General features: G+C 44.3%; 2 protein-coding genes across 4 annotated transcripts in view; one reads left to right on the top strand and one right to left on the bottom strand.

Annotated features, from left to right (window-relative positions):
• Positions 1–3,988, bottom strand: part of CUL4B (cullin 4B) — a 50,838-nt gene extending 46,850 nt beyond the window's left edge. The window contains exon 1 of the mRNA XM_082716263.1: positions 3,913–3,988. Within this exon, the coding sequence (XP_082572389.1) occupies positions 3,913–3,973 (61 nt within the window). The 5' untranslated portion in view covers positions 3,974–3,988. The remainder of the gene's footprint in view (positions 1–3,912) is intronic.
• The window catches only part of MCTS1 (MCTS1 re-initiation and release factor), a 45,210-nt gene that overhangs the window by 10,339 nt on the left and 10,682 nt on the right, over positions 1–24,189 (top strand). The window contains exon 1 of one of the 3 annotated variants that reach the window (XM_082716282.1): positions 17,157–17,175. The exons of 1 other annotated variant lie outside the window; for it this stretch is intronic. Coding sequence is in view for 1 of the 2 variants with exons in the window: in XM_082716281.1 (XP_082572407.1) it covers positions 23,603–23,613 (11 nt within the window). In the remaining variant the exon portion in view is untranslated. Of the gene's footprint in view, positions 1–17,156; positions 17,176–23,269; positions 23,614–24,189 lie in introns of those variants that run through there. One more of the 3 variants, XM_082716281.1, reaches the window with a different exon arrangement.

The following is a 24,189-nucleotide window of genomic DNA, read 5'->3' as shown; positions in this document are numbered from 1 at the left end:
AGAGAGAACAGGAGAGGGGTAGAGGGAGAGAATCTTCAAGCAGACTTCCTGCTGAACATGGAGCCTGACATGGGGCTGGATGTCACTGCCCATGAGATCATGACCTGAGTCAAAAGCAAGAGTCAGACGATTAACTGATTGAGCCACCCAGATGCCCCTGGGCATAGAGAAATCCTTTTAAAGAAAAAGGGGGAAAGGTAGGGGTTTTTGGTTGTTTGTTTTTTAAAGATTTTCTTTATTTATTTGACAGAGATCACAAGTATGCAGAGAGGTGGGCAGAGAGAGGGGGGGAAGCAGGCTCCCTGCTGAGCAGAGAGCCCATCTTGGGACTCGATCCCAGGACCCTGAGATCATGACCTGAGTCGAAGGCAGAGGCTTTAACCCACTGAGCCACTCAGGTATCCCAAAAAGGTAGTTTAAATATAATAATAATAATAATAAAGTATAAAGACCAAGTGGTGAGTTGTTGAACACTAGAGCATAGCAGTTTGGAGAAAGAATAGCTGGCAGAGATGGCATGACAACTGGGACTGATTTTTGGAACATTTAGGCATTTCTCATGGATTCCATTGGAAACCTGGGGGAATCCCCATGCAACCCAGTGAAAGAACAGACTTTCCATGGTCCGCAAGATGGGGACTTAGAGTTATTGTAATTGTTTATTAATTATACAAATCTGAACTTAGTTTGTAGTATCGGGATGGCAAGATCTGGAAACCTATGGGTTACTTGGGAAAGGGAACAGTGTGTACAAACGTACGGATCTATGAGAAAAACCATGAATCATTTAAGCAAATGCAGGTATTACCACACTGTGACACTGATGTGCAGTAGGCTTTGATGGAGGGATGGTGAGAGATGAAGACAAAGAGGCAGGTGGAGTTCAGATCATACATTACATGCCATGCTCCAGAGTTTGGATTTGATCCAGTAGGTCATGGGTAACCACTGAAGGGCTTCAAGCAGGGAAGAGAATAATATGATCAGCTGTACATTTAGAGATATCCAGGTCTCAGGGCGCCTGGGTAGCTCAGATGGTTAAGCATCTGCCTTTGGCTTGGGTCATGATCCCAGCGTCCTTGGATCAAGCCCTGTATTGAGCCGGGCATCGAGCCCAGCATCGAGCCCCGAGTCAAGCACCAAGTCTTTATCTTTGGGTGCCTGAGTGGCTCAGTTGTTAAGGGTCTGCCTTTGGCCTGGGTCATGATCCCAGCGTCCTTGGATCAAGCCCTGTATTGAGCCGGGCATCGAGCCCAGCGTCAAGCCCCGAGTCAAGCACCAAGTCTTTATCTTTGGGTGCCTGAGTGGCTCAGTCATTAAGGGTCTGCCTTTGGCCTGGGTCATGATCCCAGCGTCCTTGGATCAAGCCCTGTATTGAGCCGGGCATCGAGCCCAGCGTCGAGCCCCGAGTCAAGCACCAAGTCTTTATCTTTGGGTGCCTGAGTGGCTCAGTTGTTAAGGGTCTGCCTTTGGCCTGGGTCATGATCCCAGCGTCCTTGGATCAAGCCCTGTATTGAGCCGGGCATCGAGCCCAGCGTCAAGCCCCGAGTCAAGCACCAAGTCTTTATCTTTGGGTGCCTGAGTGGCTCAGTTGTTAAGGGTCTGCCTTTGGCCTGGGTCATGATCCCAGCGTCCTTGGATCAAGCCCTGTATTGAGCCGGGCATCGAGCCCAGCGTCGAGCCCCGAGTCAAGCACCAAGTCTTTATCTTTGGGTGCCTGAGTGGCTCAGTCATTAAGGGTCTGCCTTTGGCTTGGGTCATGATCCCAGCGTCCTTGGATCAAGCCCTGTATTGAGCCGGGCATCGAGCCTAGCGTCGAGCCCCCGAGTCAAGCACCAAGTCAGGCTCCCCGCTCATCGGGAAACCTGCTTCTCCCTCTACCATTCGCCTTGCTTGTGTTCTCTTTCTCTGTCAAATAAGTAAATAAAAATCTTTTTAAAATAAAATCTTTTTCTTTTAAAAAGTATTTTATTTATCTATTTAAGAGAGAGAGAGCCCAAGCAGGTGTAGGGGCAAAGGGAGAGGAAGAAACAGACTCTCTGCTGAGCAGGGAGTCCAAGGTGGGGCTCAATCCCAGAACCCTGGGATCATGACCTGAGTTGAAGGTAGACATTTAACTGAGCCACCTAGGTGCCCCTGAAGTCTTTTTTGATACATTTAGCAACATACTGCTTTAAAAAAATAGATCATACTTACATGAATTGTTCTGTGACTTTATTTTGTTTACTATTATATCATGGACATCTTTCCTTATCAGTATACATAAATCTGCCTTACCACTCTTAAGGGCAGCATAGTATACTATATATGAATACACATACTCCTATCTTACAAAAATCTAGCTATCGCTTTATTGTTTCTTTTCTCCCTTTCCTTACTGGATTGACTTAATTTCCTTTTTAGCTTTTTTTCAACTATTCGTGGTTGCAAACTTCTACACACTAAATTCTATTATTGGTTATCTTTCAGTTTTGTTAACTTATACAAATGACTTAACAAACACATTCTTGTAAAAAAGATATATAGAAGGGGCACCGGGTGGCTCAGTGGATTAAAGCCTCTGCCTTCAGCTCAGGTCCTGACCCCCGGGTCCTGGGATCGAGCCCTGCGTTGGGCTCTCTGCTCAGCGGCAAGCCTGCTTCCCCCCCCCCTCACTCTGCCTGCCTCTCTGCCTACTTGTGATCTCTCTCTGTCAAATAAATAAATAATTTTAAAAAGATATATAGAAGAATATACAATTAAAAAGTCCCTTCATTGTTAGGTTTGGTGCATAGCATTTCTCAGCATTTATGTACAAATATTTGTACATATACAAATAGGGAGCTTTGGTATTTTTTAATGGTAACATTACTGTACATTTGGCTCTACAATTTGCTTTTTAAACTTAATATACTTCGGAGATCTTTCCATGACAGTACCTAGAAATCTCACTCTCTCTAAGGGCTGCAAACTGGGGCGCCTGGGTGGCTCAGTGGGTTAAAGCCTCTGCCTTCGGTTCAGGTCATGGTCCCAGGGTCCTGGGATCGAGCCCCACATCGGGCTCTCTGCTCAGCAGGGAGCCTGCTCCCCCCCCCCGCCTGCCTCTCTGCCTGCTTGTGATCTCTATCTGTCAAATAAATAAATAAAATCTTTAAAAAAAATAAGGGCTGCAAACTATTTCATAGTAAAGACATACCATGCTTATTTAACCACTTTCTTATTTTTGAATATTTGGTTATTTCCAGTTTTTTTTTCAACTACAAATATGCAGCAACGAACATCCTGTAATATAAATCTTTATGCACGTGGAAAAGTATTTCTGCGGATATATTTGAAGTAGAACCAAGGGAAATTTTGATAGATTGCCATCTTACTTTTCAGAAATGTAGTACATACACTCTCACCTTCAAAATGACTGCTGATTGCCCACATCATCAGCAACACTAAATATTATCAAACTTCCAGGTTTTTTGCCAAAATAAACATGAATTCATTCTCACTGTAAAACAACCATGACAAAGCAGAAATGCTCTCTTTACCACCATCCTCTCTCCAGAAATTTATTTCCACCTTGCTATTAATTTTTCATATGAATGGTTTCATTGTGCTTGATTTTCTTTTTTTTTCTTTTTTTAAGTTGGGCTCCATGTGGAGCACAAGGCAGGGCAGTAACTCAGGAGCTTGAGATCAAGACTTGAGCTGAGATCAAGAGTCAGAGGCTTAACTGACTGAGCCACCCAGGTGTCCCAGTTCTTTTTTTTTTTTTTTTAATTAAGTAAGCTCTATGCCCAAAGTGGAACTGGAACTCACTACCTGAGATCAAGAGCTTCGTGCTCTACGGACTGAACTAGCCAGCCACCCCTTCCTAGATGTATTCTTAACAATTATTTGTATTTAACTCTGTATTTCACTTTTACTAGTTCATTTACTCACCATTATCTTCTGAGATGGCTGCATCATCATTCGCATTCCCCGATTCTGAGGACTGTGACATAGTCGGTCTGTGAAAGGCTACATTAAAAAACAGAATTCATGTTTACAGCAGTCCACTCCCATATCTGATCAGTTTTCTGGATTAATTGACGCTGGCTTCTCAATCAATTGCATCCTATTTGTTTCATAACTTCAAGAAAATCCTACAATTTTGGCCAGCTAGTCACACCCTTACCTGTTATCCCTTATGGTTACAGCTCTAATATTTAGTTTTCTAATTTAATTTAGTGCTAACTTAGGGGGAAACACAATTATTCAGGCTAACATCTTAAATTGGAAATCCGCCACGCCCTCTTAAATTACTATGGCTGGTGCCCCCCCATTCATTGCCCACCCCCCTCCCACCCGCGTGCGGCTTCAAAGCCAACAGACTCCCATCAGGGTGTCCTCCTGCTATTTCAGAGAGTCTCATTAATCTCACTGCAATCCGAACCAGGTCTCTATCTTCTATATTGGCCTCTTCATCGGGCTACAGAGCCACAGTTGTTGGGGTCCTCGCCCCATCGCTGTCACCACCTTGCTGAGAATTTTCTCTCAGCGGGTAACCATGGCTCTAACATGCTTTTCCTTAACTTCTCCATATCGCCGGTGAGTAAAGGCTGTAACTTCTATAGCAACATACCTCCTTTAAATGTTGCGGAATAACGAAAAGAAGTACAGCATAATAACTTAAAATTGCCAAAGGCGAGCCTTGGCTTTCGGGTCTCTTGGCTCGAAGACAGGATCTCAAGCCAGTAAGCTCCTAAAGGATACCCTCTCTGCTTTCCACCATCTCTGAGGAGCTGTTTAACTCACCGTCCCAGGCCCAAGAGAATTTGCTCTGGCTACCGCCGTTCCATCTATTATTATTGGAACCCGCCAGCTTGGAATATGTAGGACAATTGGTCACTAGAAGCCGTTGGTCAAGCTAGCAACTGGTGGGCTTTCTTCTGGCTAAGTTCTGCCCACCCAACCTGGAGTTCCGGTGTATTTAACGGTTTTCAGGGAGGCTCATCCTTGATTGACAGCGGATCTGACCAATCCCTTCAGGGAAAACCCCACTCACGTAACAGGGGCCTAGTTGGCGCCAAAAGCGAAACCAGAAAACTCGCTCTGTCTGATAACTGATGCGTATGTCAACCGATTGAGCCACCCAGGCCGCCCGCTGATTTTGACACATTTCTTAAAGTCCCGAGTTTCTCTGTCTTTAAAAATACCACTCAGGGAACATCAGCAGATGAGCCAAGGTTGTTCTGTGCAAAACCTACAGTGACTGAAATCTTGACTCTCCGCTGGGTCGTCTCTGACAGCACCTCAGGGGTGGGGTGGGGGGAGGGGGCGTCAAGCTCCTCAGGTGGTCTCCCCTGAGGTGCGAGGGGCGGGGCAAGTGGGTAAGGATGGGAGCCTCATTTCAAACCGGCAAGGGTGGACGCCTAGACTCCCCACTCTGCTCATTGCTGACGTGGGTGAGGGTGAAGCCATAAGTTTTTTTTCCGTGACATTTGGATAGAGGAGATCTATCTAAAAATTTCTATCTTGCCGGGTTATGCCTTTCCTGGTCCTTTGTCTAGAAAAACCAAAGCCAGCCCGCCTTAGCCAGCCTCGGGCTCTTGATCTTGGGGTTGTGGGTTGGAGCCCCAGATTGGGTGTAGAGATTACTTAAAAATGAAGTTTTAAGGGGCACCTGGGTGGCTCAGTGGGTTAAGCCGTTGCCTTCGGCTCAGGTCATGATCTTAGGGTCCTGGGATCGAGTCCCGCATCGGGCTCTCTGCTCAGCGGGGAGCCTGCTTCCCTCTCTTTCTCTCTCTGCCTGCCTCTCTGTCTACTGTGATCTCTGTCAAATAAATAAATAAAATCTTTTAAAAAATGAAGTTTTAAAAAGAAGAAAAGAAAAAAACCAGAATTTTGTGGGGGCTTTATTTGTCTCTGCTGGTTGTTGTTTCACATACATCTTTCTCTACTCTTGTGAATGGAATAGGTTTTTTCCTATTTCTATTTTTGTTATTGTTAAAATAAAGCTATTGGAATATAATAATAGAATGCTAATTATAAAATCTAGGTGGTGTGTATATTGGTACTCAAATTCTTTAAACTTTTCTGTACATTTGAAAATGTTTATAATAAATGATGGAAAATAAAACAAGAGGGAGTTGTTTTATAATACTTCAAAAAAAAAAAAAGAAAAAAACAAAAGCTATGGGATCCGGTATATTTATCTTACATACCACTTATATTAGTTAGGATTCTTGTTTGCAAGTGACAGAAACCCAAGTTGAATAAGCTTGAGGAAAATGGAGTTTATTGGCTTCTGTATCTGGGAAGGACAGGACAGATCTCAGACACACCAGGTTCCAGAGACTCAAATGGCCAGATTCTCAGTCATCTCTCCATCTCTCTTCTCTGCCTCTCTCTTCTGTGTATTGCCTCATTCTCTAAGACTCTTTCATGTTATAGAGACATGGAAACCAACTGCTTTGGGGTCACATCCTTACAATTTAATATCCAAAGAAAAGAGAAAGCTAGTTCTTTACCTCTGATTTAGATTATGACAAGGAAGGTTTTGTACCTCTGGCCTGGGACACATGCCTACACCCTTGGAGCTGCCACTGTGTCTAGCACACTTTGATATTATGATTAACCCATCCTGGGTTAGGTACACAGCCATGTGTGTGGAGGGTGAATGGGGCAAGGTACTATCATTACCTGTCCCACCAGCACTATACCGAAAGGACAGTGAAGGAGGAAGAGCTCTCTAAAGAAAGAGGAGTGCTATTACTAGAATCGGAAGAAAGAATGCTGGGCAAGCCAAAACAACAGATGTCCACTCTACAGACTTCTTAGTTTTAATAGTTTTAAAATTGCATTTCTTGGATTCTCAATGTATATAACCTTATCATCTGTAAATAATTATTCTTCTTCTCTTTATTCCTTTTCGATTTATACAACTTGTTTCATTTTCTCGGTTTATTACATTTTAGAATCTTCAAAACACCATACAGGACATCTGTACCTTATTCCTGAATCTGATGGGAGATAACTTGGTCATGATGCTTACACATGGCTATTTGATACTCTTTCCTATGTTTAGAAAGTTCTCTTCTATTCTATTGTACTTAGAATTTTTAACAAGACTTTATTTCTGTATTTGACAGAGAGATCATAAGAAGGGAGGAGGGGCAGAAGGAGAGGGAGAAGCAGACTCTCTGCTGACATGGGCTCAATCCCGGGACCCCAGAATCATGACCTGAGCCAAAGGCAGATGCTTAACTGACTGAGCCACCCATGCACCCCCTGTATTTAGAATTTTTATAAGGAATAGGGTAGCTCAGTGGGTTAAAGACTCTGCCTTGGGCTCAGGTCATGATCCCAGGGTCCTGGGATCGAGCCCCACATCGGGCTCTCTGCTCTGCAGGGAGCCTGCTTCCTCCTCTCTCTCTCTCTCTCTCTCTCTCTCTGCCTACTTGTGATCTCTGTCTGTCAAATAAATAAATAAAATCTTTACAAAAAAGAATTTTTATAAGGAATAGCTTCTGATTTTTATCTAATACCTTCTGGCCATCCATTGACAGACAAGACTACATAAAATAATGTTTTTTTGGTAAGAAGCAAAATACAGAAATCACCTGAAAACAGTAAGGGGGAAAAAACTGGAATGGAATGTAGACTCCACCTTCCATGAAACTAAGAGATAAGTGTTACATGAAAGCATAACTTGTGAAAATGGGAAGTAGGTTGACAGGTTAACTAAATGATGCTAGCTAGCACTAGCAGAAGCACTCGCAGCGTAGTATGGACTGTTCTAAGTGCTGCACATACGTTACTCCTGCAAAGAGGTTTATTATTTGTAGAAACTGAATCAGAGAGAGATCTGGATGCTCATGATAGAGCTGGTTCTTCTTGTGAAAGTTACCCAGGTTGGATAAGTGGGTAGGTTGTGGGGGCAGGCGAGGGAGGTGGCCCTCTAGCATGGTCATTAGAAGCCTTGTCCCTAGTTCCTGGGGATGACTCCTGGAGAGGCCTAGTGGTGGTGGTTGATGGTCTCTGAGGGCTGTTAGTGGCATTTGTGTTAAAGACCTCTCCTCCTGATGCTGAGGGTGGATCTGTCTCCAGAAAGAGGGCCTAGTCTTTAAAACCAGAGCTCCCCCAGCTGCTGGAGGCATGATCTCTGGCCACTCCCCAATGTAGGATTTGCAAGGGCTTAGGGAAGTCAAAAACCCGTCTCTTGGAGCAGAGGGTGGTGGGGAGCAGAGGTTGCTGGCACAAGAGGCCTACTTGAGCTTGAACTTGACCTCTCAGCCCTGTGGGGGTGGGTGGAATTGGGAGAAGCCCCAGAGGGTGGAGGCTTTTTGTCTCTGGGAGATGTAATTGACATTAGCCGAGGCTACCATTTGCTGTACGCGGTTCTGCAGGATATGTCCTGCCCAGGGTGCATATTTGAAGGTATATGTTGGAGGAGGGTGAGAGGAGCCTGTAGTCTGAGAGGAGCCTGTAGTCTGCCAGCCTTGTGCCCTCATGCAGGAATGCCCCTATCAGCAGAGAAGGGCAAGCTTTTTTACAATTGGCCTATCCAAAGGGGTGCCACTTTCTTTTCTTTTCTTTTTTTAAGATTTTATTTATTTTATTTGACAGAGAGAGAGATCACAAGTAGGCAGAGAGGCAGGCAGAGAGACAGAGGGGGAAGCGGGCTCCCTGCTGAGCAGAGAGCCCGATGCGGGGCTCGATCCCAGGACACTGAGATCATGACTTGAGCCGAAGGCAGCGGCTTAATCCACTGAGCCACCCAGGCGCCCCGGGGGTGCCACCTTCTAATTAATTTATCCTGAGGGCGCACGTATGTGTGTGTGTGTATGTGCGCGCGCAATTTTTCTACTCTGAGGGTTCTGACTACTAGCGGCCAGCTTGGCTCTCTCAGAAGCACTGATATGCAGATACTAAGTTTCTAAATCCTAATGGGCCTTAATTAGTAGTCCTGAGTAATCAGAAGCCTGGGCTGCAAGAGGCCGTTTTCCCTTGTCTCCCAGAGCAAGTCCTAGTCACTCTCCTTGCCTCAGGCAAATTGACGTAAGAAAATTACTTTGGTCAGATTAGACTAAGAGGGCAGCCACAGGCACTGGTAACTTCATCCCTATCTTCTCTGCCCCAAATCTTTTAAAAGGACCGAGAGTGGTGTAATTAAAGGAAAGTGTACCATCAACAGTTCAGAAATTGTGAAGAATCCCTTGAGGATAGAAATCAGATGTAGTCATATTGATGAGAGGAGGAGGAGCCCTGTCTCAAACATGCAAGAAAAAACTGCTGGAGCAAATGCAGAGAAAATCAAATCTCAGAATGAATAGAAAAAGCGGTGGGAGGGGGTGGTCCCTCCAGTCAATTAAGGAGTTGCATTCAGAAAAGAAGGATCAGCTCGGCCCCTCTGTGACCAGCCCTGCCCCTGCATCCCTCCACTCATTCCAAAGCAAAAACCTAAACTTTCACGCTGAAGGGAGCTACGTGCTTCCCAAACTTGGCTTCTGTGAGTATAGGATTCTAGAAAGAAAAAACAAAACAAAACAAAACAAAACAGAGCAGACCTTGGTATGTATAATCTAGACTTTCACAAAATATACAGAGAGAGAGAAAGAGAAAGAAGCTCCTCTGGCCAGGAGAGAAATACCCTCAAGTCCTGCGGGGATCCAGGGGAACAGACAGACTTTCTATCACCTCAATACTCACCCACTTTAAGGTGAAGCCTCTGGGGGTGCCTAGGTGGCTCAGTCCGTTAAGCGTCTGCCTCTGGCTCAGGTCATGATCCCAGGGTCCTGGGATTGAGCCCCACATTGGGCCCCACATTGGGCTCCCTGCTTGGGCAGGGAGCCTGCTTCTGCCACTCTCCCTGCTTGTGTGCTCTCTCTCTCTCTCTGGGTCAAATAAATACATAAATAAAATCTTTTTTAAAAAATGACACTGATGAGATAGATATTGGCAGGCTGCGCAGGGCCTCAGAGGCTGTGCTAATGATTTGTGTCTTTATTCTAAGCACAGTAGGGATTATTGAAAAGATTAAAAGTGAAAAAGACTATTCTGTCTGTAAAAGGCATTAGATGAGGGGCAAACATCAAAGTAGGGAGCTCAATTAGAAAGCTACAACTACATTTCTGGTGAGAAAAGAAGATACCGTAGTGGTAGGGGAGAGTGGTAGACATCAAGAGAGAAGAGAGCTTTAAGGGATGCTTAACAGGTGGGATGTCTGGATGGCTCAGTTGGCTAATCATTTGCCTTTGGCTCAGGTCACGATCCCAGGAGGGATCAAGTCCCACGTGGGGCTCCTTGTTCAGTGGGGAGCCTGCTGCTCCCCCTGCTCATGCTTTGGCTTTCTCTCTCTGACAAATACATGAATAAAATATTTTTTTTAAATAAAGAAAAGAAAAATCCGTCATTGGTAACATTGGTAGCACTCTATGGTCTAAATACATTTTTTAAAAAGATGCGTAGTGGGCAAAATTGATAGGGCTTCAGGATGGGTTGTGCATGAAAATAAGAGAAAGGGAGAACATGGCAAAGATGACTCCCTGGTGTCTGGCTTTTGCAAAGGGATAGATGATGGTGCCATTCACTGAGGACCAGATTATTGTTTTTGGCTTTTAAGGGGAAGAGGAAGAGAAGAGTTCGGTTTTGAATATGTTGAATTTGAGGTGCTTTTGAGACATACAAGAGGAGATGTATAGTAAGCACTTGGATAAAAATGTTTGGAGCACAGAGAAAAGCTGGAGATATGAATTTATGAGATATATGAACAGCTGGTAATTGAAGTCCCGGATTTGGATGAGAATTTATTTTTATTTTTTAAATTATTTTATTTATTTATTTGTTTAACACACAAAGAGAGTATAAGCAGAGGGAGTGGTAGACAGAGAGGGTCAAGCAGGCTCAATCCCAGGACCCCAAGATTATGACCTGAGCCCAAGGCAGCTCTTTAACCAACTGAGTCAGCCAGGTGCCCCTTAATTATTCTTGGTGTGGGTGCAGAGGGAGAAGGAAAGAAGCAGGCTGCATACTGCATGCAGAGCTGGACTCAGGGCTTGATCCCACAACCCTTGAGATCACGACCTGATCCAAAATCAAGAGTCGGATGCCCAACCGTCCGAGCCATCCAGGTAAAGTTTCTAAACTTTAATGTTTTTTTTTTTTTTTTTAAGATTTTATTTATTTATTTATTTATTTATTTTTTTAAAGATTTTATTTATTTGACAGAGAGAAATCACAAGTAGACTGAGAGGCAGGCAGAGAGAGAGAGGGAAGCAGGCTCCCTGCTGAGCAGAGAGCCCGACGCGGGACTCGATCCCAGGACCCTGAAATCATGACCCGAGCCGAAGGCAGTGGCCCAACCCACTGAGCCACCCAGGCGCCCTTATTTATTTATTTGACAGACAGATCACAAGTAGGCAGAGAGGCAGGCAGAGAGAGGGGGGGAAGCTGGCTCTGCGCTGAGCAGAGAGCCCCATGCGGGGCTTGACTCCAGGACCCTGGGATCATGACCTGAGCTGAAGGCAGAGGCTTTAACCCACTGAGCCACCCAGGTGCCCCTAAACTTTAATGTTTTTAAATTGAAAGATTTTTAATCTCACCCTGGATGAGATTTTAAAGCGAGAAGAGGGGCTAAACTAAGTTGAATGTTAGCATTTAGTGGTTGAAAAAAGGAGGATAAGGAGGAACCAAAGAGGTAGAAAAGCAGGGAGAGTGGTGTGTCAGATAAACCAAGGAAAGGGAATATTTCAAAAAAAGGGAATGGCCGTGTGGAGATGCCTCAAAAAATAAAAAATAGAACTATCGTATGATCCAGTCAATTCCATTTCTGGGTATTTACCCAAAGAAAAAACAAACACACCAATTTGAAGAGATATATGCACTCTATGGTCATTGAAGTATTATTTTAAAAAAAGATTTTATTAATCTCTACACCTAACATGGGGCTCGAATCCACAACATAGAGATCAAGAGCTGTGTGCTCCACTGGCGGAGCCAGCCAGGTGCCCCCACTGGGGCATTATTTACAATAGCCAAGATATGGGAATGACCTAAGTGGTGTCCACTGATAGATGAAAGGATAAGGAAAACGTGACACACACACACACACGGATAATACTCAGCCATAAAAAAGAATGAGATCTTGCCATTTGGGACAGCATGAAGGGACCCAGAGGGTATTAAGGTGAGTGAAATAAATCAGACAGAGAAAGGCAAACACCATATGATTTCACTTCTTTGTGGGTCCTAAAACACAAAACAAGACAGAAGCAGAATCATGGATACAGGAAACTGTTGGTTACCAGAGAGGGGCAAGGTTGGATGATGGGCGAAATAGGGGAAGGGGATTAAGAGCTATAAACCTCCAGTTATAAAATAAATAAGTCATAGGGATGTAAATTATAGGATAGAGAATATAGTCAATAATATTAAAATAGCTTTGTAGGGTGACAGTAACTAGACTTAATGTAGGGATTGTTTCATGATGTATAAAAATATAGACTCAAAATGATGGACACCTGAAACCAATAGGCTTTGGTGTGTCAACTAGACTTCAATTTAAAAAGAGAGAGAGAGGTGCCTGGGTGGCTCAGTGGGTTAAAGCCTCTGCCTTCGGCTTAGGTCATGATCGGGGGTCCTGAGATCGGGCCCTGCATCGGGCTCTCTGCTTAGCAGAGAGCCTGCTTCTCCCTCTCTGTCTCTCTGCCTGCCTCTCTGCCTACTTGTGATCTCTCTCTCTCTCTCTCTGTCAAATAAATAAATAAAATCTTAAAAAAAAAAGTAAAAAGAGAGAGAGAATGGTTACCTGTGACAAGAGCTGCCCTCAGGACAAATAAATGAGGATGAAAACGTATCTTACATTTAGCGACACGAAGGTCATTTTTGACTGCTCTGGTCATTCGTTTCTGTGTAACACACAATCCCAAAATTTAGTGGCTTAAAACAAAAATTTAGTTATTATTATTATATCTCATGATTATTTGCATTAAGAATTCAGACAAGGGACATCTGGGACAGTTCATTTCTGCTTACTGATGTCTGGGGCCGCAGCTGCGGTGACTTGAATAGTTAGGAACTAGGATATTTGGGGGAAGGTTGGCATCTTTCTCTGTAGACAGCCTCCACACAGTTAGCTTGAGTTTTCTCACAGAATGGCAGACTACGAGTAGGCAGACTTGTTACGCGATGCCTCAAGAGTCCAAGGGTGACTGTTCCAAGAAGCCCAGGTAGAAGCTGCAAAGCTTCTTACGACCTAGCCTTATAACTCCCAGAACATCACTTCTGCTGCATTCTTTTGGTTGAGCTAGTCACTAAGACCAGTCCAGATTCAGGAAGAGGGGAATTAGACAAGAAAGGGAGGGAGCAATGGAGGAGAGAGTGGGAGGGAGGAAGGCTGAAAAATCAAGAGAGAAAAGGGATAATTGATATGGTAAGATTTCTGAGAAAGCAGAAAGGTACGTAACTCATTATGTGGAGAGATCCCTCTCAGAAGGAGGAATAGCTCTTGCATTGCTATCAGAATGAGAAAAGTTAAATGGAATGGGATGGGGTAGATGGTTGTAAGTTCTGTTCGGAAACAGGAAGATGAGGGCAGCCCCATCTTCTTGTTGCTCATGTTGATCCAATTTGGCTATTGGGATCTTTGAGTTAACCCCTATATCCCTTTGACATACCTGTCATTGCAGGGTTGCTGTGGGTTTTTTTGTCTGTGTGTTTGTTCAGTTTTTGAAAATTTGAAAAATTTCTGACACCCCAGGCTGATCTTATATTTTCCTGCTCCAGTCCTAGAGGCAAACAGTTCTCCTCGGAGAATGGAGGAAATTTGGTAATAGCTATTAAATTAAAAATCCATTTAAACTTCAACCTTCTAATTCTATTAGGTATATAGCTTAAAGAAATAATAGCAATGTTTTGAAAGAGGTATGCACCAGCAATTTTTTGTGTGTAAGCATTTTAAATGTATTATTGTATGTGTTAATAATTCATTTAACAAATACTTCTTGCATGCTTATCATGAGTTCAGCACTATTCTAGACCTTGGGAATACAGCAGGGAATTAGACAAAGTCCCTACCCTCTTGGAGCTTACAACTTAGTGGGAGAAACAATCAACAAAACAAATATGTATAAGTAATGTTACTGTAAGGCAGTCCCGTCAGTCAGGATACTGGCAAAAGAGGAATTGATAAGTTTAGGGGTCCCTGGGTGGTTCAGTCTGTTAATAAGTATCTGACTCTTTGATCTCTGCTCAGGTCTCGATTCTCAGGGTTGTGAGTTCGGGCCTCATGTTGGGCTCCACAAAAAAAGAATTGATGAGTTTAATGAAAGAGTATTTACAAAATTGTGAACAATGTTAAGGGAGATGACAAGCAATAATTAAGCACCCAGGATAGGAGAGGGATTGGGAGACATTACCGTAGCTTGGCATTAAGAGGCAAGGGGAGGGAGAAGTTAACTGAGACCTGAAGAGAAATATAGCAATAGCAGAGACTCACTAGATAGAAATGTGGCAGGTCCTGAAAAAATCATGGTAAGGACGGAGCTGGGAAATAAATACCACAACATCAGTCTCTCCTACCCTCCTATCTCCTTAGGGTATCTCTCCTAGGCAAAACCCAAAGGGGAAGCCAGAAGGCAAGGAAGCCTACTGTTGCAGGGCTCAGAGCAAGGTGGGAATGGATAGAGTGGGTCTGGACAGACCAAATGATAATATTCAACATAGTGATGATAAGTGCTATGGGCAAAAGAAAGGTAAAAGAGAAAGAGTAAAATGGAGCTCTATTTTATTTTTTATTTTTATTTTTTAAAGATTTTATTTATTTATTTGTCATAGAGAGAGAAGCGAGAGAGCACAGGCAGACAGAGTGGCAGGCAGAGGCAGAGGGAGAAGCAGGCTCCCCGCCAAGCAAGGAGCCCGATGTGGGACTCGATCCCAGGACGCTGGGATCATGACCTGAGCCGAAGGCAGCTGCTTAACCAACTGAGCCACCCAGGCATCCCTGGAGTGCTATTTTAGATAGTACAAGGATGAGGTGATATCTGAGTAATGGCGTGGATAAAGTGACGGAGGGAGTCATGTGAATATCTGAGAGAAGCACACTCTAGAGGGAACAAAGTAGAAGGGCCCTGAAGTGTTGTTCATATACACAGTGAAATATTATACAACAATCAAAATAAATGAACTGCAGCAACATGCAAATACACCTGGACGGATCATAGAAAATTAAATATTGAGGAGAAAAATTATGTTCTGAAAGAGTACATGTAGCCGAATAACCTTTTCATAAAGTTAAAGCAAATTATTATAAAAGTATATACTTTTAAGAAAAATATATCTAGGGGCACCTGGGTGGCTCAGTGGGTTAAAGCCTCTGCCTTTGTCTCAGGTCATGATCTCAGGGTCCTGGGATCAAGCCCTGCATCAGACTCTCTGCTCAGCAGGGAGCCTGCTTCCCCCCCACCTCTGTCTCTGCCTGCCTCTCTGCCTGCTTGTGAACTCTGTCTGCCAAATAAATAAGTAAAATCTAAAAAAAGAAAAATATATCTATATATGTATGTATAAACGCACACAAACACATACATACGTGTGATAGAATTGTATTAAACAGAGCGCCACAGAATGATGAACACCAGATCCAAGATGATGGTTCTTTGCCAGAATGGGGGGTGGGGGATAGGCAGGGGAATGAGATTGCAGACCATGTAGTTAGATTTGGTTATTGGGTTCATGGATACTTACTCACTAAAAATGAGCTATACTTGGATTAATAATGAGGAAGCCTCATTAATCAAGGACTATGATTAATTTAATCCTGTTCATCTGAGGGCCAATGAAAAAAGGCTCTGAGAAGCCAGGGACCATGCTTGGCATTCTTAAAGAACAGCAGGATGAAGTAGACAGGTAGATGAGGGCCAGATTGTGTGGGGTCTTTAGGTCATGGTGATAACCTTGGGTTTTATCATAACCCAGATGGGAAGCCACTGGGGGGGTTGAGCAGGAGAGTTACATGATCTGATTTATGCTTTATTTATTTATTTTTTAAGTGTGGAGCCCAACACAGGGCTCAAACTCATGACCCTGAGGTCAAGACCTGAGCTGAAAGCAAGCATCAGACGCTTAACCGACTAAGCCACACAGGTGCCCCTGCCTGACTTATGTTTTAAAAGGTTCACCCCATCTGCTGTCAAAAATAGACTGAAAGGTTGGGGCAGGCACATGAATGGAAGCCAGAAGTCAAATTAAGAGGCTAGTTTGGTAGTCAAGGTGAAAGATGATGGCAGTTTTGACTAGGTCACAGTGGTGAAGGTAAGTGAAAAGCACTGAGATTTTGGATAAATAAATAAATAAATAAATGTTTATCAAAAAATATATATATTTCATATATATGTATATGAAAGTATGCTCTAGGTGCAACATGGGGCTTGAACTCATGACCCCAAGATCAAGAGTTGCATACTCTACTGACTGGAACCAGCCAGGCTCCCCAGAGTTTGGATATATTTTGAAAGTAAAGGTGAAAGTATTTGCTGATGGACTAGATGTAGGATGTGAGAGTGACGACACAGATGATTTTTGACCCAAGAAAATAAGTGGATGGCATTGCCATTTCCTGAGATGGGAAGATAGCAGGTTGGGAGATAGAGACAGAATGGGGGATGTAGAGAGCCATAGAGATGAGACTGGGTGAGATGAGGGGTGCTGACTAGAGAGTCTGGGGCTTCTTATGGGACTAATATAACTGGAGATGGATGTTCTTTGCTTTATTTTATTTATTTATTTAATTTATTTGACAGAGAGACAGCTCACAAGTAGGCAGAGAGGCAGGCAGAGAGAGAGGAGGAAGCAGGCTCCCTGCTGAGCAGAAAGCCCAACTGAGGCTCAATCCCAGGACCCTGGGATCATGACCTGAAGGCAGAGGCTTTAACCCACTGAGCCACCCAGGTGCCCCTGGAGATGGATGTTCTTTTTTTTTTTTTTTTTAAGATTTTATTTATTTATTTGACAGAGAGAGATCACTAGTAGATGGAGAGGCAGGCAGAGAGAGAGAGAGAGAGAAAGAGACGGAAGCAGGCTCCCTGCTGAGCAGAGAGCCCGACGCGGGACTCGATCCCAGGACCCTGAGACCATGACCCGAGCTGAAGCCAGCAGCTTAACCCACTGAGCTACCCAGGCGCCCTGGAGATGGATGTTCTAATCAAAGCAGTCCCTGGTGGACTCAAGGTAGGTAGGAATGATGAGGTTGTAGGGAGCACTGCATGTCTGGATTCTTGTAGATAGAGGCGAGGAAGTTTGGGGAGGCTTGAAATTTGCCCCACTCTAGGCCCTCTCTTGATTGCTGTTACGGTGAATGAAAACCTCTAGGAGAGGTTAGTCCCAGTGTATAAGTTTTTTCTTAATTTCTGCCAGGGGCAGCATTGTGTATGGGGTCCTCAGTGACCTCTTGTTGGTATAGTTGAGTTGAGGACTTTTGAGATTAAGACAAGTGTTAGAGCATAGGACCCTGACCTCTGATGATGGGAAGCCAGTGGAAGGTGGAGGAGGCTTGGAGTTCTATGGCTCCATTCTACCCTTCAGTCCTCTTGTAGGTGACAATCAGAAGGAGACTAGTTAAATTATGGTACGCACATACAATGGAATGCTCTATAGCCATCAAAGGCATCGAAGCACATCTATCTGTCTCTCATCTATGATCCCACATAGAAAAATCCCCTAGATGAAGTGGCGGTGCCGGCCTGGCAGTAGGAAGGCATCCAGGCGGCAGCTGGAGTGGAGCGGATGCCCTCGGGGGCAGGCTGGGCCACGGTACCCTATTGCGCGACCTCCAACCTCCCCTTCAAATTCCTGGTGATTGGCAGTGCGGGAACTGGCAAATCATGTCTGCTTCATCAGTTCATTGAGAATAAGTTCAAACAGGGCTCCGAGCACACAGCCGGCCAGGAGTTTGGCCCCCGGGTGGTCAACGTGGGTGGGGAGACTGTGACACTCTGGGTTTGGGCCATAGCCGGCCAGGGGCGCTCTGGGTCAGTGACATGGAGTTGCTGCCGACGGGTGGCTGGAGCCCTGCATCGGTGCCTGGTACAACTTTCTGGCCGCTTGGCCAGCAGACGCCGGCACATTGGCTAGTCCCCACATCGTGGCCCATCTCTGTGGCTTCAAAAAAGACCTGGACCCTGAGCGCAATCTTACTTTCCTGGAGGCCTCCCGCTTTGTCCAGGAAAATGAGCTTATGTTCCTGGCCATTAGCGTCCTCATGGGGAAGAGGCTTTCCTGAAGTGTGCCCACACCGTCCTGCCCCGCTCAGCTGTCACAGCCTTCGAGCTCCCAGGCCATGGCCCCCCTCAGCCCTGGAGCTGCCGAGACGGAGGGAGGCAGCTCACCCGTTCTCCAGGACCAGCCCGGCCCTTCTGGCTGGGCCCCAGACCCAGGCGCTGGGAGGGCGAGTCTCTCCCCTGTCCTGGCCCCAAAGAAGCCGTGCCACCGCCTGTCCCCCTTCCCAGGGCCTGGCTGAGGGGCCAGGTGGGCTGTGAATGAACCACGGGGGAAGGGGAAATTATAACCTGCCGCTGCTTCCTCTGTCTTGGTTAACCCCTGTTCCCTCTGAACCCCTAACTTTGGGGAACTCAAAGAGTTCCCAAAGCCTGAGACCAGGGCATTTGGCCCCAGCTCCCTGCCATTGCCAGTACTTTAATAACTAGTGATAGTTTTATGTGTATTCTTCCAGAAATTTTTTGGTGTATTTACATACATATCGTACAGATGTGCTTTTAAAGAACATAGGTAGGACCATACAATGCATGCAGTTTTACTTTTGCTTTTTTCACTTTATGGGTGAAATATATCGTGGAGGGTTTTTTTTTTCTTTTTGTAAACAATGCTTTATGGGGGTGGAGTGGGGACTGGACAGGCTGTGAGCCGGATGCCAGGATCTTCAGTGAATGAGTAAAGGTGTTGAGGTGTAACCAAATGGTATGAAACTTAAAGGAAGAATTGGGGTTTTTCACCTGAGGGTGAAGGAAGAATTATCTGGAAGTTGTTATGGGGCTGGAAGAGGATGCCCACCTCACCTCCTGACTGGGTAGTATATGCATGTATTGGTATAAATCACTTTCACTTGAAAGATCTGCAAGGGAAGCTCCATTCTCACGGGAAAGCCATGAATATTCAGGGATGAGTTGGAGGATGGTAGGAGAGTTTGTTAATCTTAGAGTGATGTTCTAGAAGCCACAGCAGAAGCACTTGGAAGTTAAGGTAGAAATGACAGGTCAGGTGGGGGGAGAAGAAGTCCCGAGGGATATTGGGAAAACAATAACAATACGGTAATTTAGTAGTGACAATAATAGGGACACCTGGCTGGCTTAGTTGGTAGAACGTGGGACCCTTGATCTCAGGGTCATGAGTTCAAGAAACACACTGGCGGTAGAGCTTACTTAAAAAAAAAAAAAGTAACAATGCTTTGCATGCATTAACTCATTTAATCCTTGTAGCACCCTCATAAAGTAGAGCCTTTATTGTGTAGATGAGAAAACAGGCACAGAATTCAAGTCACTTGCCCAAGGTCACATAGCAAATAAGTTGAACTGGGCGCTTGCATACTGGGCTGTGAAAGAGAAAAACAAGGATGTGAATGAGCATGGTGAGTGAGTTCAACTTGTCCCAAGTTTGGCAGGGTGGTTAGTCCTTACAGTCCTCAGATACATGGGAAGATTTGAGCTCTCCCCAAATTTAGCTGTATTTGGCACCGGAGGCAGGAGCTGCTGTTTTGTTGGTGTTCTTTATATTGCTCCATATGGAAAGATTCAGGCAATGGCCGGCCCAGAGCATTTTCTCACCTATGCTCTGCAGAGGGATTGGTGGTGGGGGTAGTGGTGTGATTCTTAGGTATGCCTTGTCCTTGTGGGGATAGAAAGCCGGGCTGCAGAGGGCTCTAAGGTGTAAGGCTGAGAGGCAATTTGTGGGAGAATTGACCTTAATGTAAGACATCACAGGCTGTAGATTCTGAGAGATGTGAGGCCCAGCAGGGGTCTGGCAGTGGCCCAATTCTTTCTTGAAGTGAAAGCGGTTCCTCCAGTGTTCAGAGCTGTGGCCTAGCTCCTAAAGAAACCTCTCTTTACTGGGTGCTAAAGGGTTTTGGTGCCACACTTATTGCTCAAGAAAGCTTATGGAGAAGAAAAGGCAGTCTTTCTAAAGCAAATTTCCCTGGGCAGCATATTAGAGCCTTGTGTCAAGATGACCCTAAAAAATCCTTTCAAAAGTTTAAGGAAGCAAATACCATTGTTGAATGGTAGGTTATATATTTTAGTAAAATATATGATAGACTTGGGTTTTCTGTGTTCCATGCTGCATGTGCACTGAAGAACCTTCTAGGTTGCACAGAATATTTATGCACAAATTATAGTACAGAGAGCATGTATGTTTAAAACAGAAAGGTCCTTCATAACTACTTATTGCATGAATAAATGAAGTTCATTTTTTGAATTTTTTAAAAGATTTCATTTATCTATCAGAGAGAGAGAGAGAGAGCACAAGTCGGGGGAGGGGAAGTAGGAGAGGGGGAAGCATGTTCCCTGCTGAGCAGGGAGCCCCACACTGGGCTGGATCCCAGGACCCTGGGATCACGACCTGAGCCAAAGGCAGATGCTCAACCAACTGAGCCACCGAGGCACTCCATTATTTTAATTTTTTAAAAGATGTATTTATTTATTTGAGAGAGAGAGAGATTGAGAGAGGGAGCGCATGAGTGGGAGGGGCAGAGGGAGAGAGAATCCTCAAGAAGACTCCATGCCCAGCGCGGGGTGTGGTGCATAAACAATGAATTCTGGAACACTGAAAAAAAATTAAAAAAATAAATAAAAATTAAAAAAAAATAAAAAAAGAAGGGCACGTATTGCATGGAGCGCTGGGTGTAGTGCATAAACAATGAATCTTGGAACACTGAAAAAAAAAAAAAAAGACTCCATGCCCAATGTGGGGCTTAATCCCATGACCTGGAGATCAGGACCTGGGTGCAAACCAAGAGTCTGTTGCTCAACCAACTGTACCATCCAGGTGCCACCACTATTTTAATTTTTTTTTCATTATTTTAAGTTTTGAAGAGGTTTAGTTTGGGATATTTCTTCTTTTATGATATATAGTTTGTTACAGCAATGATTTACTTGAAGATGAGTCCTTTGTCAGAAGCAAAGCCCCAATTAACCTTGGGAAAAAAATCCACTTTAGGATGATACCATTTACAACATAAAACCAGAAACACATTGCAGTGAAAATTGGACCCTGCTTATATATTTGTGTAGGTGGGTTATGAATGAAGGTATTCATGCTCACATACAAAACTAAATACCTCATTAATACTGATGACCTAACTTGGCATTTGTCATAATTCAGATTCAGTTTCTATGATCATCAGAGTATATGAAATTAGATTAAAACATGTATGTACATCTTGCTATATATCTAGTCTCATGCATATGAGACTTGTCATAATTTGGATAGAGTATGCATGATTTTGTAGAATTAAAAGTCAGTTGTTATTTCTAGTGCTGCAAATATTTGACTTTTGAATTATTACTTTTCTTAAAAGTAAGTAGAAAGTAGAAAGTCCATCTAGGTATTCTTAACTCTGGGGTCTATCAAGTTAAATTTTATTTACTAGTGGAATATATAGTTACTACTATGCTATTAACATGTATAGATTCAATGGGTTCTTTTTTCCATTCATCTCAAGCTACTTAATAATTGTTTATTGTTGTTATAATGTATTTATTGTTACATGGCAGGCTCCCAGGGTGATGTGCCAGGAGAGGAAAGCTGTTTGGCAAGAAGCCTGACAGTGTAGCACCACCAACCACAGCTCGGGGTCTGGGCTTCAGTTTTGTATGTTCATAAATTCAATATTCTAAATGTCACACTAAGGACATTCATAAGAGACAGGTATAAACCAGAATGGCAATTTATTAATTTACAAAGACAAACAATTGTTCATGAGGATTTGAATTAAAAATGGCAAATTCGGGGCACTTGGGTGGCTCAGCAGTTAAGCACCTGCCTTTGGCTCAGGTCATGATCTCAGAGTCCTGGGGTGGAGCCTTTCCTCAGGCTCCCTGCTCAGATGGGAGTCTACTTCTCCCTCTGCGCCTCCCCTGCTCATTTTCTCTCACTCTTTCTCTCTCTCTCGGATAAATAAATAGAATTTTTAAAAATGGCAAATTCTTGTCAGGGAGATCTTTATGGGAAACCAAATTATAATCAGAAGAGTGTCCCTACCAGGGGCGCCTGGATGTCTCAGTGGGTTAAAGCCTCTGCCTCAGGTCACTGGAGTGCTGGGATCAAGCCCCGCGTCCGGCTCTCTGCTCCGCAGGGAGCCTGCTTCCTCTCCTCTCTCTCTGCCTGCCTCTCTGCCTACTTGTGATCTCTCTCTCTCTCTCTCTCTCAAATAAATAAAATCTTAAAAAAAAAGAAGAAGAAGAAGAAGAGTGTCCCTACCATAGAATAAAGGCAAGGTGAGTTTGTTGTACAATTCAAATACATAATAGCGCTTATTATGATTGCTCCAAACACCCATCTCCCCAATATACAGTATTTGCTCTCCGGAGAGACTGGTGTATTTGTTTTACAGATGAGTGCTCATCCACTCAACTGCCTGGATGGTGCCTGTTTAGTTAGGTTTTGTATTTTTCTATGGTTTCTTTGCTGATCAAAACTTTGGATTCGCTCTTTTTAAAATTAACTAATAAAATGTGTTTCTTTGACTGTTACCTCTTCGGTCAGATAAGTCTTGTATAGCTTGCCTAGAGGCCATTCTATCGTCAGGGAAATTAGCTCCCTTGAGTTATAGCCCAACTTGTAGGTATGTTGAGTCAGGGGACAGCAACCTAGTGAATAATTCTATGGGGGCACCTCACTGTGGCCGGTGAATGTGATTGTCAGATTAAAATACCAGACGCCTAATTACATTCAGATAACAAGGAAATTTTAAAAATATAAGTATGTCCCAAATATTGCATGAGGTGTAGACATACTGAAAAATATACATTCATTGTTTATCTGAAATTCAAAGTTAACTGGATATCCTGTATTATTGCTTGCGAAACGTGGTCAAGCCCACGAATACATTAACAAGATGCCATGAGGTTTTCCTGGGTTCACGGTGTTTGGTAAGCACCGATCCGTTCGAGTGTCTCTTGGAACAAAAACGTTCCCACTGAAAAATTGCCTAGGTGGATAAGCAGGTGGCAACCAAACACGGAATAATCTTGGCCCTTTGAGGAGCCCGTAACTGACGCAACTGCCATAAATGCTGCCTTGATCGATTACTCCACCCCCTTCATTCTCCTCTTCCTGCAGCTAGAGTGATTGCTCTATCTCTTCTTCCTTCTGTAGCCCCGCCCTTCCAGCTCTCCTCGCTGGAGGGTAATCTGTAGCCCAAAAAGGGCCGGCCAAAGCGCCGACGTGTTCAGAGGAGCGGAAGTAGTCAAATTTCATTGAGAACCGTAAAGTGCGGCTGGCTGTCTCCCTTTCCGGATAACGACAACAGCTCAGACTGTCAGTGCCGGCCTTCCTCGTGTAACGAGGATCTGCCGGACCCTTGCTATTTCAATTCTCTTTTCCCATTCCGGGCCCTTCCCTATCGTCGCCCCCTTCACCTTGGATCATGTTCAAGAAGTAAGGACATGCTGTGGACTCCTTCGGCTGCTCACAAAGGGGGTGGGGGTGGGGGTGGGGAAGAGGGCGAGAGCAAAGAACCTCTTTCTCTCTCCCCCACCCTTGCCGTCCTTATTCCCTAAGGTTTTTGTAGTACTAGGCTCTCACTCGCAACTTGCAACACTGTAACCTTTCCATCCCTAATCTTCAATCGAGTTTTGATCCTCCCACCCTCATTTTCTTTTTCCTTAGCCCTCTTTCTCTTTTGCCCCCTCTCCCAATCCTATCCCTGTTCCTAGGTTCTACCAATCACATCCTTGCACTGTGATTTAAGGGTATATCCTCTTTAGCTCAGAGGAGAGCCCTGCACTCAATGCCATATGTTTATTAGTTATGAACTGAATAAGGGAAGGCTTGACTTCCTGGGTCTTGGGAGTGAAGGAGTCTGGGTGACAGGAAGCAAGCGGCCTGTCATGTCTATTGCCTAGCTGCCAGATTAACCTTGTCTTGAAAATAGCGTGATTGCCCCATAGGCAGTTCAGTGTAAGGAAGACAAAAATTCTTTGGGAACCTACCTAGTGGGTTTTTCTTCCAGAC

Source organism: Mustela nivalis, assembly GCF_964662115.1.
Source record: "Mustela nivalis genome assembly, chromosome: X".
Lineage (NCBI taxonomy): Eukaryota > Metazoa > Chordata > Mammalia > Carnivora > Mustelidae > Mustela > Mustela nivalis.
This window is presented reverse-complemented; position numbering and strand designations above follow the sequence as displayed.